This window comes from Gymnoscopelus braueri (genome assembly GCF_963280865.1).
Source record: "Gymnoscopelus braueri genome assembly, chromosome: 11".
Lineage (NCBI taxonomy): Eukaryota > Metazoa > Chordata > Actinopteri > Myctophiformes > Myctophidae > Gymnoscopelus > Gymnoscopelus braueri.
Window position 1 is genome coordinate 17,940,771 of NC_137613.1, and position 18,110 is coordinate 17,958,880.

The 18,110-nt window shown below is 43.2% G+C and overlaps 1 protein-coding gene across 8 annotated transcripts in view; it reads left to right on the forward strand.

The window, feature by feature from the left end:
• Positions 1 to 18,110, forward strand: part of col11a2 (collagen, type XI, alpha 2) — an 85,085-nt gene that overhangs the window by 16,166 nt on the left and 50,809 nt on the right. Inside the window, exons 2-9 of one of the 8 annotated variants that reach the window (XM_080441309.1) lie at positions 1,909 to 2,070; positions 4,290 to 4,500; positions 4,780 to 4,942; positions 6,058 to 6,180; positions 12,107 to 12,565; positions 12,692 to 13,771; positions 15,359 to 15,478; positions 17,765 to 17,974. In XM_080441309.1, the coding sequence (XP_080297435.1) occupies positions 1,909 to 2,070; positions 4,290 to 4,500; positions 4,780 to 4,942; positions 6,058 to 6,180; positions 12,107 to 12,565; positions 12,692 to 13,771; positions 15,359 to 15,478; positions 17,765 to 17,974 (2,528 nt within the window). Of the gene's footprint in view, positions 1 to 1,908; positions 2,071 to 4,289; positions 4,501 to 4,779; positions 4,943 to 6,057; positions 6,181 to 8,989; positions 9,116 to 12,106; positions 13,772 to 15,358; positions 15,479 to 17,764; positions 17,975 to 18,110 lie in introns of all 8 variants that reach the window. The other 7 variants (XM_080441311.1, XM_080441307.1, XM_080441308.1 and 4 more) reach the window with 7 other exon arrangements.

The window sequence follows — 18,110 nt, forward strand, 5'->3', positions numbered from 1 at the left end:
TACTTTACCTTGTTGTGGAGATCTCAATGCTTTTTTGTAAATGCACCTCTAGTCATTACCTCTCCCCCAGCTGACCTGCGGTGGGTGTCACTGAACACCCATCAAGGTTTTGGATGAAAGTACAGTATGTTTTACGTTGACATTCAATCTTAGGCCATATTTATCCCTAACCAAATAACATGGCTTTGTGTCCTTAAAGTCTTGGGAGAATGTTGCCCTGGTTCGTACTGTGGACTCTTTTTCAAATAGCTAACTTTCATTTCAGCTGGTATTTTAGGCCCAAGTTCTAGAACTCCATGAATAACAAATCAATCAGCACTTTAATGGCTGACCTCTAGTACTCAGAGGTTCATTCGTCAGTTGATACTGTAGCTCAGGGCTAAGTTGTAAAACTCTTGATGTTCATGTTCTGTTCATTGGTGTGGGTACGCAGTAAAATCTAGTGTTAATTAAATGAACACTCAGGATATGCACTGTATCAGCATGTTGATCACATAAATCAGGGCTTCTAGATAGGGAAGTGAAATTGGTGTGACGCTGTTGTGCAAACAGACAACAGACGACAACATGAGTTTGGAATTTAATTTGAATTAAAATCAGCTCACACCGCCCTACACTCCCCTCAGCTGTCAGCAGACCTATTATTGTAGAGTGTCTAGTGATCTGCTCCTGGGCCTATAGACAGGGAATGGAACCCCTAACCCTGGCAGTGTTCTAGTACTCACTGAGCTGTTTCTCAGTCCAGACTGTGGGCTGAGAGATGAACCGTCTGGCCTCCATGTGTGAAAGTGGAGGCAGGATCTAAGACTGGCATTGTGCTTTGACCACGTGTGCGTGTGTGTGTGTGCGTGTGTGGTTAACTGATGTCCATGCTTGTACATACTGTAGGATTTGTAGGCATGCGCATGACGTGTGCGTGCATACTGTATACATACACATGCACTCGCACGCACATCGGATGAAAATGTGAAATGCTTTTGTGTTTACAGACTTGACATTCATTTATCTGAGTCAGCAGTACCACAGCAATGGCAGCCAGTTGCTCTATTTGCTCTATTTGAATGCTGCTCTCATTGAAACTGAGGTCCACTGTTCTCTCTGTTGGTGTAGAAGTGGTCTGGAAGAGAGCCCGTTTTCTCGGACACAGTGCATCTTCTCACATATCACACGTGCAGTAAAACATAAAGAAAGCCCCATCACAGAACACCTTCCCTGCAGTGATATAATATGAATGCATTAGTACGGCCCGAATCTTCCAAATAATTCCTTTTTGGATCAGAACAGCATGAGCATTAGTACAGCAAAGCTATATCTCTGTCTGTCTGTCTGTCTGTCTGTCTGTCTGTCTGTCTGTCTGTCTGTCTGTATCCTCCCTCTGACTCTACAGTATTTCTATCACTCTGCTCTTTCACTCTACTTACTGTTTCATTCCCTCAATTCAAATTTAATTCATGGCGTTTATTAATGGTTGAATGAAATATTCCCTCTTCACCCTTAACCTGTCAGATCCAGTGGATGTGACTCAACATTACAATAGAGCCAGCTACAATATATATCGGTTTGGACGATATATCGGCCATTATTCAACTTTTATTGACGACATCTGTATCTGCAATTATACAACCGATATATGTGTCCCGAATTGTAACCACTTTCAACCTGTCATCCCTATTTTGGTTCATGTCCTTATAGGCTAAGATTTTTAAACATTTTCAAAGGTTTTCACACTTTTTTGTTTTACTAATTGATTAATTTTTTTACTTTTTTACACAATATCAGTCAAAAATATTGGTAATCGGTGGTCTAGAACTCTCCAAAATCTGGCATCAGTCGAACTCTTGTCAATGTCTGTGTGTCTCCCTCTTTATCTGCTGTAAGTTAAAGTCTCTCTCTCTCTCTCCCTGTCAGACCCGGTGGATGTGTTGAAGGCACTGCAGGTGCCCTCGCTTCCCGAAGGCGTCAGGAAAGTCCCCGGCTTCTGCTCCTCCCGTCGCCATGGAACCGCCGACCACGCCTACCGCATCACCAAGAAGGCCCAGATCTCCGCCCCCACCAAGCAACTCTTCTCAGGTACAGTTAGGAGGTCTAGCGTCAACTAGGGCTGCAACAGTTAATCCAACTAATTTATTTAATCAATTCATAATCCATCCCTATTTTGGGTATGTCGTTAAACGCAGGAATCGTAAAAAAAAAAAAAAGAGCTGATCTACAATCTCATAATGTGTCACTTTGTGATGCATTGTGAGTTTGTAGATCAGCTATTTTCACAATTCTTGCATGACACCGTTGTGCGACAAAAGGGTTGCAAAAGGGTTTAAATGGTTAATCGATTCAGTGGAGAAAAAAATTAAGAAAAATGCTTCTCAATTATTCGACTAATTGAAAAAGAGATCAGTGGAATAATCGCTACGGAAATAATCGATTGTTGCAGCCTTAATGTAAACCGAACCATAACGGAAAAGATGATTCAGTCTTCTCAGGTCTACACATTGAATTGCCTGCATTTGGAATTTATTTTCTATTTCATTCAGACATATTAGGTTCTAAGCATTAACATTCGTTTTTGAGCACTTTGACAGAAATGATGTAGAACAATCTGCACATCCAATTCAAAATGTATTCAAAGAATAAAAGCAACATGATTTTAGTTTTTCACAATATTGTGCAGACATAATACTGAGGAACCTGTTTTCCATAGACACTGCCCACTCTGGTATTTTGTTTGGAGAAAGACGTTCAAGACATTTTCATTCTAAGTGAGAATTCTGGTTGTGCACAAGGGTATTAAACTAAACTACAGGCTTAACAAGCATCAACATAAAGATAGCATACAGAATATAGGAAACAAAATGATTAAAAATGATTAAAGTGTGAATGATTACTATGTACTTGTGTTGATGGTTTCAGTGCAGGCTCCAAATGTAAGTTAAGCGATGAATTCCTATAGACATGAAAAGCTTTCATTATCATTACAACCATGACTGGTTGCTATTTACGTTAGCGTTAATTCTCATCTGAGAACTCAACTTTCACAAGAGTTAAGTGGGCGAGGTAGTTATGCACTCATGTGTAGAAGTATAATTATGTGTTGTGAAAGCGAGAGAGCTCAGCTACGCAAATGAGTTGGAAAGAGCCAAAACAAATTAAGTTGAAACCACTGTCTGACACCCCGGAGCATGGGGCGAGAGGAGAAGGTAACATTTATGTGGGCTGTGAAGAAATCTCATTTCAGCTCTCATTTTGTGGAATTTGAATTTCCTTCTGAAAAGGCACACACCTGTTATTACAGTGTATCTACAGTACAGCATTTATCATCTCTGCATCCAGGCATCATTTAGGCCTGCATTCTTTCTTGCCACAACCCATGTGCCAGACTATAAATCTATAGCTGTAATGGTGTTAAGAGCATAACTCATGTATGTATGTATGTATGTATGCATGTATGTATGTATGTATGTATGTATGTATGTATGTATGTATGTATGTGTATGTGTATGTGTATGTGTGTGTGTGTGTGTGTGTGTGTGTGTCTGTCAGTGCAACGGAAACGAAGCAGTGCATAAACATCAATATTCTCAAAACAAACAAATAGTATTCTGTATTGTGCAAACAAACAATAGACGCTGAAACTGTACAAATGAATTGTGCCCTCCCATCGTCTCCACTCTCTTCCTGTCTCCATGTTGTTTTGTTTTCCAGGGAACTCTTCCATCAAGGCCTTGGTGAAGGCCCAGACATGTCTCCAGGTCCTCTTCTTAGTTAGAGCCCGACCCATGTATCGGTCTTGGCCTTTATCGACAACATCGGTATCGGCAATTATGCACCCGACGTGTCCCTATCATTATATGTGAACATTTTCCAAAGATACTAGATCTACAAGCTCTCAACTCATCTTAACGCAACCCCGTTGTGAGCTTGTAGATTAGCTATTTTTTGGAAAGATTTGAATATGGCTTAAGTGGTTATTTGTGTTTACTAAGTTGATTCTTCTCAAATATAAACTTTAATCAATCAAAGGTTTTCAAATTGATATTGAATTGAATTGATACTATATATTTTTTGGAAATAATTATCGGTCAAAAGAACGGTAATATGTGGTCTTGGACTCTTCAAAAACGGCATTGAACCCAGAAATATGGCATCGGTTGGCCTCTACTTTTTGTCCTGTGATCTAACATCATATGTCTTCTCTTTGTCTCTGTCTCTGTCTCTTTGTCTCCGTCTTCTCCCTCTGTCTTCTCCCTCTCCCTCTGTCTCTGTCTCTGTTTCTGTCTCTTCCTCCTCACCAGGTCGTTTCCCGGAGAACTTCTCCATCATGGCTCTGGTCAAAGCCCAGTCGGGCCTGCAGGCCTTCCTGCTGTCCATCTACAGCGAGCAGGGCATCCAGCAGCTGGGCATCGAGATGGGACGCTCCCCCGTCTTCCTGTACGAGGACCAGAACGGAAAGCCGGCCCCCGAGGACTACCCACTGTTCAGAGGCATCAACCTGGCTGACGGCAAGTCAGTAAACCAGCGAGCCAGGGAAACAGTCAGCAAGCAGTCTGAGCTGAAAAAGATATCGGGGGGCTGAGGGGTTATCTGTGGTGTATGACTGTACAGGGGTGTGTGTGTGTGTGTGCACGTGTGCATGTATGTCTGCGTGTGCATGAAAACATGTACATATGTGCATGTACGTATGCATGTGTGTGCATTGAGTTTAGTCTTAGACCAGACCCCATGACTTCTGCCGCGTCACGCATTTATTGGCCTTGCTGTCGCTCTCCTCTCCCGCATCTGCAGGTGGCACCGCATCGCCATCTCCGTGTCCAAGAAGAACGTGACGCTGCTGCTGGACTGTAAGAAGAAGATGACCAAGGCCCTCCCCCGCGGAAACAACGCTGAGGTCGACACCAACGGAATCACCGTGTTCGGAGCCCGTCTGCTGGACGAGGAGGTCTTCCAGGTATGGGGTTTAGAGTAGAATAGAATATAACAGAATAGAATGTAACAGAATAGAACGGAATAGGTAAAGTTCCTGTCCACCGCTGTGGAGACAGGGGTTCGATTGGCCAGAAACTCAAATGAACACAATGGGCCGCAATTGCCACAAAAAGCTGGCAGGGGAGAGTGATCTCAATGTGTGCACTAGCAACACCTACAGGTTGGTCAGGGTACTATGTTCAGCAGGGAGCAGTGGAACTGCGTGTTCCTTCGCATGCGTTATACCCCCCCCCACCTGAAACTCTACACCAGTGGTTCTCAACCTGTTGGTCGGGATCCTCAGGGGGGTCCCTACATGATTTGGGGGGGGGGGGGGGGGGTCCCTAGATGACAGTGAAGTCATCAATTTAAGGACTTTTAAGACCTTTTTAATACCTCAATTTCTTTAAATAAAAAAGACCATTACTGCATCAAAAGTAATAAACAAACTATTCTGTAAAAATGGTCAAACATTGGCCAAATTGTCAAATAATATAAGAAAGAGGCTACTTTTGTGAAAATGGCTGTTGTAGAAGCTCACAACACCTCGCACTGCGAGGCGTTGTGAGCTTGTAGATCGGCTATTTTCACACGCGTGCACACACACACACACACACACACACACACACACACACACACACACACACACACACACACACACACACACACACACACACACACACACACACACAATATATATATCTTTGGAACTGAGTCAAACTAAATTGAATGCCCCAATTCCTACATTCCAAGTGCTTGTGTCAGGGTGGTGGGGTCCCCAGATAAAATATGATTATTTTGGGGGGTCACAGCATGAAAAGGTTTATTTTGGGGGGTCACAGCATGAAAAGGTTTATTTTGGGGGGTCACAGCATGAAAAGGTTTATTTTGGGGGGTCACAGCATGAAAAGGTTGAGAACCACTGCTCTACACTGTCAACTGATCAACACAATGACAAATAGAAAAGAAAATAAAAGTCCATGAACGGAAATTTTGCTCACTGCCTGAAAGGAAATGGTGCAGTTACTTTGGTGATGCAGTTACTTTTTGACAGCAGTCATCATCAGTGATGTGTTTGTGCTTGTCGTCAATCTACAGGGAGACATCCAGCAGCTGCTGATTGCATCCAACCCCCAGGCTGCCTATGACTACTGTGAACACTACAGCCCAGACTGTGACTCCCCTCTGCCCAAGATACAGGCTCAGGACCCCAACACATACGTGAGTAACACACCACCATGACATACATAGGCTACACATACACAATCACATACATCTGACACATACATCATCACACTTGCAATGCCGCTCCACGGCACACGCAGTATATACATGTATACATGCACATATGCGTTCGCTGAAGGTACGCACATGGATGTACTGTATATACATTATGCACATATTCAGCACACAGGATGTACGTACATGCACACACGCTAAATTAAGTCATTCATTTTAGAATGCATCGCCGCAGCTCATAATAAAGTTCAATTGCGTACAATTGGCACAGTCTTTCATCAATGATTATGGGTTCTCAAAGGTTTTATTTTGATGTAAGCGCTCCAACTCTGTCATAAAATCACACCACCCAACCATTTGCCAAACAGAGAAGAGGCAGGACCACACACACACGCACACACACACACACACACACACACACACACACACACACACATGCCCAAGTACGTGCACACACGCGTGCATGCACGCACAATACTGTCACAAGACAAGTTCAGTGTTCATTTCAGAAGGGACGGCCATAATCTCACCTTAATCACATTAACACACAGCTCATATCAGCCTCCCAAACAGAACCTGCAGACTTTCTTTCTTCATTTTCTTGGCAGCTTCTGGCCAGTTCAAAGGCATACTATATACGTAAATATCAAACACACATAAAGAAAAAAAAGAAAGCGTAATATAAGTGTGTGGGGTGGGATTATTAATGGAGAAGGAAATCCATCATGATGTGAATCATTAAACTCATGCATGTAGAAAGTTCTCTCACCTACAGAGTGACTTGTACATGTGTAAAGTCTAATGCAGCCATCTGTAGTATTAAAGCAACATACATGTTGCTGATGGACGTTTTTAAATATCGACTTGATTAAGGGCCAGCCAAATTAACCACTTGAACCCCAGCATCCATATTCTGAGTCAAAAATAGCCGATCTACAGTACAAGCTCACAACGTGCATCGCATTGCGACGCATTGTGAGCTAATGCGATGCACATTGTGAGCTTGTACTGTAGATCGGCTATTTTTGACAAAGATATTTGATGTAGACAGAAGAAATCTGTCAAAGTACAGTTGCAACTCAAGTCTGGTTCTCTAAGACAAGAGGGCTTAAGTGGTTAAACAGAATGGACAGTCTGCAAGGTTTTGCAATCAAAGTTATCAAAGTGCTGGCGATCTTTCCCTCTATCTCTCCCCTGCATCATCTTCATCATCATCAACAACAACAATAACTGGTTTGTATCAATCCAGTTTCCTCTTCACCTTATCTGTCTCTGCGTCTCTCTGTCCTCAAGGGATCTAGAGACGATCAGGGACTTACTGTATGTTCTTTCTGCTATGTACAGATATATTATATACTGTCTAAATAGAATTTGATCATACCTTTTAAACTGGAAAATGATCATATTTTGATCATTGATGATAAGACACGTTGCATTGGTGACACACAAGCTGTGAGTTACAGTTTCTACTGTAGCACAATGGAACACAGGAAGACTGTAGGGGGAAAGGATGATACAAACCAACTTTTATTCTATTTATTTATTCATTTATTTCTTTTTTATCATTTCTCTATTTTGCTTTCTCCCCGTGGGTTGAAGCAGAGGGAATGTGTCAGGTTCATTGACACTTTGGGAAAAAATAACCATGATTCTAATTGGTTTTCTAGGGCCGTACCAAAAACAAAGATTAAACATAAAGATGGTTTAAGATGGAGCCGCTATATACACTGAGTCACTTGACTGAGTCATTGACTCACTTGTATACTGTACGTTAATTAATTGTACAGTTTTTCAAGGGGTATTGCACCCACAATGCATCAGATTTTTGTTCTAGCCTACAGTGTAGTTGACTTTTCAAGAGAAATTGTCTGTACAGCCTGTACAGTAGTTCATAAGATAATTTGTATGAAACGCCTTGAAACACCTTGATTCCTCATTCCATCACTGGGAGGGGGAAAAAATCTAACTTTTAACTCACTATGGTATTGGGGATAGGTGTGATATTAAGTGAGACAGACAAACCATTATGTTTTAGGTGAAAAGCCCAATTAATTCAAATCTGTCACTAGCTCAGTCCCCAAGCCCTGTCACGTTGATGCTGTTGAGATGACATTGCTTTGTGAATGAATATAAATCAGTGTGGTTTTATTCATTGCCTTTTGTGCTTGGTTTTCTCATTCATCGATGGCGGTCACTCTGTTTCCTGTCATTCAACTCTGGTAGTGTACAAATGGACCAGTCTTATGTTTACACTACCAGAGTTAAATGAATGTTCCAGGTTTACTGTGGGCCACCTGATGAATAGAAAATAAGTTACCATCTGCTATGCTCTCTCCCTCTGTCTCTCTGTCTCTCTGTCTGTCTCTCTCTCTCTCTCTCTCTCCCCCCCTCTCTCTCATGGCCCCACCTCCCATCCCCTTGTCCCCTTGCTCACTTTCATCTATCCTTTCATGGCTCCTCCAACCTCTCCCTCCCTCATTTCTTCTCCTATACCCTTTGAAAACTCACTCTTCACCCTCCACTGTCACACACATTCCTCTCCCTCCATTCCTCTGCCGTCATGTGAGCCCCTCTCCCCCCACCCCTCCCTCCCTCCCCCTTCTATCCATTTCATTGTCTTCGTCAATCCATCCATTCCTCCCTCCATTCCTCACCCCAACCCATCCCTCCTTCCCTTTCTCTCCATCTCCCTCACTCTACTCCTCGCTGGCTTTCTTTTACTGTCCCAACTCTACCTCTTTCCTTTCTTTCCGTTCATCCCTCCATCCATCCATCCATCCATCTCTCTCAGTACTTTGATGAGGAGCAAGATAACCATGAATACCCATATTATTACGAGGAGAGCACAGACCACCTCCCCACTACCTCCTCTCAGACCCCTTCCTCCTCCCCACAACCACGGACCCCCAGTCACCAGGTAAAGGATGGAGAAGGAGAGAGAGGGGGATGAGAAGAAAAGAGAGGGAGTGGGTGTGGAGGGAGATATTGGAGAGTGACAGAGAGAGACAGAGATAAAGTATGCAGTAAAATCCATGTAAATGTATTGCTTTTTTAAGAGCGTTGTTCCATGTAAATGGCTGTCCAGAACAAGAATGATAATTATAAAGATAAATATAATGATAATGACGTGATCGTCCACACTGATGAACGATAAAGTTCAGTAAAATGTTGAACGTGATTTGATTGGCTTTCTATCGTTCATCAAATCTCTCCGAGAGTGTTCCCAACTATATCGTTTGCAGTGTCTGTCGTTATAGTTGTGGTATGGACTCTGCCATCCACGTCAGTTAGAACGATTAAAAAAAGATACATTTATCGTTATTGTTAAAATTAATGTTCTTTGTATGGACAGCACTTGGATGACACGGAACATTTTGTTAAAGTCATGATTTTATTAATAGTGGCTTTACGTGCAGCGCTTTGACCTCAGACAGTTTTGATTGTTTACAATTCTTTATGTTCGTTATGTCATTACCTTGATTTAGTCAGTAGGGTTTCTCTCTCTCGTCTCCCATCAGTCTCTCTCACCCAGTCTCCCTCTTTTAAAATCAAAACGTACCTTTTTTTGATTGACACCGTACACTCACACACCACGTGCACCTCGTCTTCATCAATAATAATTAACACTACACTGTACAAATAACATGTGTTGTGTCCTCGTCCAATTCAATGTGTTTTCATTTTGTGTGTGTTCAGTGTGTTGCTATGTGTACACATGGCCAGGGCACTGGGGAGGGGTTAGATGGATTAGCTGTGTTGTAACACACACACGCACGCACGCACGCACGCACGCGCACACACACACACACACACACATACACACACACACACACGCACACACACACACACACACGCACACACACACACACACACACACACACACACACACACACACACACACACACACACACACACACACACACACACACACACACACACACACACACACACACACACACACACACACACACACACACACACACACACACACACACACACTATACAGTCAATTCTGGGGTGTATAATTTAATGCTGAGAGAGTAAAAATTCACTTACATTCACTTACATTTTCACTTACATTTTTACACTGACTTAATTAACACCCTAGATTTGACTGTGTAGCGTGTAAACACCATTGCACACCATCAGTCCGGGGTCATGCCAACTGCCACGCACGACAAGAGGGACAGAATAAGAAGCTTGTACCATATGATACTCATAATTCCATTCCTTTGGTTCTAACATCTGCACGGAAGCCCGTCAATCTGACTGATGCGGTTGATGTTAATGGCGCCTGGGTGTTTGTCCATCCTGACAGGAGGATGATAATATGGAATGCCGGGTTAACATAACATAGGAAAACATTGTGTCAGACACACATTCAATAGTATTTACGAATAACTGGCTTTCGTTTGTTTCCAGCTCCTCTGCTTGTGTGATGGGTGGCGTTTTACCACATTCAGGAGAATTCACGTTGCTGCGATTGTCCAGACTTTCTGCAGCTCTTATTGTCCTCCTGTGCCCAGTATAAGCCCTGCCCATTTCGCTACAAAGTAGATTGAAACAAACTATATAAGTATTTGCAAATACTATTTGACTCAAGTCTTGATTCTATTGTCGCTTGTTACTGTATATTGCATGATTTCTTGACGTTTGTTGTGGGATGTCATCGCATGGGTTTTCCCTCTGTGTCACCCTGTGTCACTGTCATTGTCTTTGTCTTTGTCAACATGGGAATTGTCAATGCACGTGCGTTTCTCTCGGTTCATGCATTCGTGGTCGTTCGTACGCTTGACCTTGGTATGACATAGAAACACAAGTAGGTATGCCACAGTCTTTCTGTTCTGTGTATCATTTTTATTTATGCTATATCACTTAATTGATATTAATATCCAGTCTGGGCAATTTTGTGTTGTCTGGTAGTTCAGCATGTGTCCTTGCATGTGTCTCCTGTGTAGCAATAAGTGGAACTGCGTGTGTTTGAATGAATGAATGCACGTCAAGGTTTACCTGAGTCAAACTAACATGCATCTGCTTGCCTGACCTCATAGCTTTTTACTGGCTTTTTAAGCAGCATCTCCCTCTCACTCACCCGCAGTTGGACAGCTTGGTGCATTAGCAAAGTGTGTGTGTGAGTGTCTGTGTGGGATATGCACAGCTGATACCAGTGTTTCAGTGAAGTGTGTGTGTGTGTGTGTGTGTGTGTGTGTGTGTGTGTGTGTGTGTGTGTGTGTGTGTGTGTGTGTGTGTGTATGCGTGCGTGCGCGTGTGTGTGTGTGTGTGTGTGTGTGTGTTCAGCACTAGCTTTACCTGACATAACCCCCCAGTGCCTCTGCCGAGAGAGCACCAGGCTCCAAACCTCATTAGCAAGAAGATGCTGCTTTGTCATTTAATTCATTTAATAATGGAGAATGGCATTATTGGAGAGACCAGCTACGTATTCAGAATCAGCTAAATCTTTTTGATTCAATTACCATCAACAACGTTTTCTCAATGACCTAGGACATGTCTTCTCTAATTTCAAGTGTTTTGATTACCTATTACTAGTTTTTGTTCAACAAAATAATTATACCTTATGACATGTCCTTTTTTAATTGATTCTTTTCAGTGGTCATTTTGTTCATAGAAAATACACCTAATTTCCAGCTGTATCCAGTAATGCCTGAACAGTCTCAGTAAATCATCCAAGCCTTAGCCATCTTTATGTCACCGTGTCTCAAAACATCCACCCTTTTGTCTTTCTCTCCTTCTGTCCATCCCTTGTTCGTGTTTTTCATCCCCTCCCAACCCCTCCACATACCGTGTCTCTCCATCTCTCACTCTGCTCTCTCACTGTGCCTCTGTCCACATGCACCTTCACTTTACACACGCCACTTCTCAATCAATTTGTATATATGCGCAATAATAGAAGAAGCCAGCCAATGCGAAGCCAGCCCCCTCTAAAGCTGCTGCTCTCAAAGTCAAACCCACTCCGCCAGCCAAGCCAGCCAAGCCAGCCAAGGCACCATCCAAACTCGTAGTCAAGCCGCCCATGCCCACCAAAGCGCCTAAATCTGCCCCCGCCAAGCCTTCCAAAGCTAAGCCGACCGCCGTAGACATCCTCCTCTCAAAGATCAAACCCACCGTGGCCGCTAAGCCCAAGCCAGATGCCGCCCCTGCAAAGAACGGAAACGGCAAAGCTGCCACCGAGAAGAAAGTCAATGGTGCAGCTAAAGTTAATGGAAATGGAAAAGCAGCCGAGGCTAAAGTTAATGGTAACGGTAAACCTGCCGCTGAGGCCAAGCCTGCAGCTGCGGCTGAGGCCAAGCCTGCAGCTGCGGCTGAGGCCAAGCCTGTGGCTGAGGCCAAGCCTGTGGCTGAGGCCAAGGTTGCTGTGAATGGAAATGGCAAGGCTGCGGCTGAGGCAAAGCCTGTGGCTGAGGCCAAGCCTGCTGTTGAGGCCAAGCCTGCAGCCGCGGCGGAGGCCAAGCCTGCAGGTGCAGCGGAGGCCAAGCCTGTGGCTGAGGCCAAGGTTGCTGTGAATGGAAATGGCAAGGCTGCGGCTGAGGCAAAGCCTGCTGCTGAGGCAAAGCCTGCGGCTGAGGCCAAGCCCAAGCCTGCAGCTGAGGCCAAGCCTGCAGCTGAGGCCAAGGTTGCTGTGAATGGAAATGGCAAGGCTGCGGCTGAGGCAAAGCCTGCCGTTGAGGCCAAGCCTGCCGCTGAGGCCAAGGTTTCTGTGAATGGAAATGGCAAGGCTGTGGCAGAGAAGAAAGTTAATGGTAATGGCAAAGCAACCGTTCAAGCTAAAGCTAACGGCAACGGAAATGGCAAAGCCACAGAGAAGAAAGTCAACGGAGAGGCCAAAGCTATCGGCAAAGCCTCCGTTGAAGTGAAAGTGAAGGTCAATGGTAAAGCGGAGAACAAAGTCAGTGGCGAGGCAAAGGAGAATGGCAAAGCTGCAGTAGAGAAGAAAGTAGCCAAAGTTGTGAAAACTGAAACCACTACTAAAGCCAAGGCTGAGAAAGTTGTTAAAGTAGAAAAAGTAGTCAAGACTGTCGTCAGTGCAGCAAAATCTGTTGAGAAAGTTGTAGCTCCCAAGGCTCCTAAACCTGCACCCACAAAAGTGACAAAAGCCGAACCCACAAAAGCGCCAAAATTGGAACCCACAAAGGCACCAAAACCCGAACCCACAAAGGCGGCGAAACCCGAACCCACAAAGGCTCCGAAACCCGAACCTGCAAAGGTACCGAAACCTGCAGCCACCAAAGCTCCGGTGGCAAAAACCGAGATCAGGGCAGAGGTCAAAGAGGTCATTAAAGTTAAAACGGTGGTCACTAAAGTCCCCCTGGTCAAAACATCTGTTAGCAAAGTAGAAAAAGTGAAGACCGTGGTCCAAAAGCCTGTCATCGCAAAGAAAGATCCGCCTACATCCGTTCCTGTCCTGCCGACTCCCCCCAAACCGACGAAGTCCAAGGTGACAGTGGTGGATCTCAATAACGTCAAATCCCAGCACAAACAATTCCCACCCTTCGAGAAGACTGCACTGAGCGGCACCACGGTACCGGAGAAGAAAAACGGCAACGGTTATCAACAGGTACAACAGGAAGGCCTGTGATTTGGGGCCCCAAGATATCCAGAGCTGTATGTTCCAACATGTCCTTTTTGGCTACTGGAGGGTCCTTAGACATGCAAGGTTTTACCACAAAGTTTTGCACCCTAAGAAAAATAAATAGAATGATGACTAAGCTAAATATACCTTGAAGTGAAATTATGGACAGGCTAAACGGCATTGCTGAGAATCAAATTAGATAGTTGTATATCAAATATCTGTGCAAAGTTTGTGGTAACTCCTCTATGTTGGACTTCCTGGTCTCCAGAAAGGAAGTTGTCTCATTCCAATCTGGACCCCTCTCATCCTCTGCGTATATATCATATGATCATTCATGATCAGCACGATCTCTATATAAATATGATATGATACAGCGGATTATGAGACTGTCACATTGAAGCATGGCTAATTGTGCAGTCTCCTTCCTCCTCACTTCCACCCGAAAATGGATCTCTGGAGTCCACGTTGACACCAACCCTACCATGTCTATCTAGTGGTGACATTGATATTTAAAAGTACACATTCGTCACACTAAAGAGCACAGACTGCAATGATAAAAATAGAAACTGAAGTTGAGAAAACATACATCCACACATTCAAAATTACAGTACTATACATACAATGCAACACAAATGTTCCCAAACTTCTCCGTTACTCTCTGAGTCTCTTTCATTTTCTCTCTCTCAAGTATCTGTGTTTTCTATCTTCCTGTCTTTGGTCATATTTTGTATCAGATATGAATGAAGCAGCCTCACAGGAAAGTATCTAAGCAAGCTGTCTGTTTCCAGCATGCTTAGATCAGGAGTTCAGTGGCATTTGGAGCACATATGGTCGGCCACTTGTGTTCACAATACACAAGGGCCATTGATGTCAGTCAAGCTGATCATCTTGATGTGCTCTAGATGATTACATTTTTTTGTAAAAGTATATCTGTGATGGATTAATAAATGGACAGATTCATTGAACTCAACTCTGTGAGGCTGCTAATTGGGTTGGTGCTCTAATTCTGGGCCCTTCGGTGACACCAAATATCCCAAAGTGATGATATTTTGATCCTACACAGTAAAATCCTCAGTGTTAATTTATCTCTGAGGATGTACAAATGTAACCAAAATGGACCCGTAAGGGTACAGTATATTTTCATCACTTGGTGATGGTGAAACTAGAGGCCCTTGGTGGTTCTTCGGACACCAGTAAGAGCATACCAGACCCTCTCATGAATCTACCATGGCGTTGTGGGCTCTTTAAAACCATTTACAAAAGAAAGAAATTTCAGCAAAGATGACAGTCTTGATGACTCCCTAAATCTTGCAGCTGGCAAGATTTATAGTCATCGATGTTCAAAAACACACTGAAATTTCTTTTCAAACATGAGATCTCATATCTTTGAAAATGCGAGTTGCCATTGTCGAATTTTCCTCGTGTCTGGCAACCACCATTTTATGATGTGTTCCAATCCTCTTCTCTTAACTCACCTTATGCCACCGGACTTCGAACTAACCGCCCTCTTCGAATTAAATCTGCTTACTTCCTTCCCGCTCCCCACTACTTCCTGTCAACTTGACCAATCAGGACGTAGATACTGAGAATTCTGAGGCTGGCCACACCCCTACAGAGATGGAATATTATTATGAGGAGGAGGTGCCACAGCCAGAGGGTGAGATCATTGGACAAGAAGAGGCAACTGGCCAGGTAATGGAAAGCATTCATACTGATCAGAGACACAGATACAGAAGATATAGACAAAGCACAGTAAACCTCAGCAGGTACAGTATGGCCATTCATTGCAATCTGTTAAAAGATTGTAACATCCCCTTTAACGTAGCTCCGTTTTAGGGCAGCTACTATTGATTATTTTCTTAGAGATTATTCCATCGATGGCCTTTTCCATAATCAAATAATCTATTCGATCAATTTGTCTCATTAACCACTTAAAGCCTATTTTATACTTTGTCGTACAACCTACGTACAATAGTGAAAATAGCCTATCTACAAGCTCGCGTGTCGCATCATGACACATTTTGAGCTTACAGATCAGCTATTCAATTGATAATGTTTTCCTTTAAAAAACATGCCCAAAATAGGGATGCCATTTTAAAAGTGGCTAACTGTTCTCCACTTAACCCCAGTTAAGTTTAGTTTAGTATCCCTGTAGGTACTGTACAGCAACCTTCTAGTCTTACTGGCACTGGAAACCTGCAAATTTATGAGGGAAAACAAAAATTCCGAGGCATTTATAAAGACCTCTTATCAGAAGATGCAAACAAGAAGAGAAGAATGACTGCAATATAAATGTGGTGGTGAGCCCAGCCCATGTAGTGGAACCAAAGTAGTTACTAGTCATTATAACATGTTAATACTTTACATTTCTTCAACTACTAAGAGACGAGACGTATAACTGATCTAAAGAAGAATGCATCACACGCATCATTATTGTATCATCAAACATTCTCATGTGACTCTCATTTGCCCTAACCACAGGATGCACGTTTTGTTCTCATATCAAGAAATAACGTTGTGTTGTTAGTGGTCTTGAGATAAGAACAAAACGATCTTGAGTAAATCGGGAGGCACATAGGGATATTTGATATGCATTTTTAACCAGAACAACAAAAAAGGTGATGAATTTGAATGCATTCTTGTTTGATCACAAATCTAACTGCATTTTGTGAGAACGTACCGTAGTTGTAGTAGTTGTGGCTGCCTTCACAGCCCAAATAACTGTTTGTGACTGAGTTGTGTTCTGGTGATCATGCTAATTGTCCATCATTAGCATCTTTAGCCTACTCTATTTGTTGACGTTTTCCACTGTTCATTTATGAGGAGAGCTAATAGACTGTTTTGATGCTATGAAAATCTTTGACTGTTTTTGAAAGTAATGTATCGCCACAGTATAAGGGCTTTATCTCAAGCAAATAACGTATCATATTAATTAATATTAATAATTTTAATGGTATAGATTTGTTTTGATAGAAGACATTCCATTGTGCCGTTGTTATTGAGAAAGGTTTTGTACGTTCATGCAATTATCCTGGTTCTTTTTCCATTATGCCCCTTTTCCATGGGAAGACATTTAAGATAATTCCATTGGATTCATATATAGATATTTTTTATCACACATGGTAAGTTAACTAGAGACATAACATAGCACTAATAGCTTTGCTCCACGGCAGCAGTAGCTTTATGTTTTAACAAAGCAAGGTGCTTCATCGGTCTTGTGTGTTAATGGTCTTCAAGGAGATACGACATGTGGAATTTAAGTTGGTTGTTTTTGTTCACCACCATTTCACTGAAGAGAGACAATTAAGTTACAATGTTGGGTAAAGGACAAAGTGCTAAAAACTTCTTCAATATGACAAGCGTTTGATGAATAAATTACGCCAACAACATACAAATTATTTAAAATACTATTTGTTTTGTGTGTTTTGCTTTAGACAAAACATGTTTTCCCCATTTCTTTTTAAAACAACATATGCCCCATATACAGTACAGTATACAGTAATATTGGCAACCATAACACACAAGCTAGTATCTATGCACACGCTTTGGTGGAAACGCACATGATCATAAACCCAAATGATAGATGATTAATGTGAGATTCGAGGCAGTATTTGGGAATTCACTTGGGAAAGTCAGCCCAGAGTTACCTGAGGTGGGGCCCAAAGGTCCACGAGATGCCAGTTTGCCCTACAGTATATCCCTGTCTCACTGTCTGTTTATTTGCACAAGGTAAGACTCTCATATGCCCTCTTCTACTACTTCCTCCATCATGGCTTCTTCTCTCTTCCATTCTTTCTTTCATTCCTATACCTCTCTGTCCTCTTTGCGCAAACCTTCTTCACCTCCCTACCCACATGCCTCTCTACAACTTTCCTTCCTTCCTCCTGTCCTCCCTCCTTCCATCTCTCCATCTTCTGTTCTCTCCGTTTCCTCTTGCCAACCCGGCCATCTGCCAATCTGCCACCACGCGGTGTCCAGGTGGAGCAGACGGTGGTAGAGGAGGTGGTAGACGCCGTCAAGTCAGTCGGTGAGGAGCTCTTCACAGAGGAGTATGTGACCGGGGACGTGGGCCTGAAGGAATACGACTATTCCTACCGGGACTACAACGAGCCACCGCTGCCGGAGGCTGGCGGAGAGGGCGATGCCAACCTAGGCCCCGCCCTGTCCGCTGTGACGGACGAGGGAGGCGTAAGTCAAATTGTTGCTCCGGGGAGGGCCGGTAAAACAAAAGAGCCCCAAAGAAAGAGCGAAATCTGGTATATTTCAACCAAATCAATCTTGGTGGAATTGTATTTGAGGTACTTTCAAATGCATTGGGTTCCAG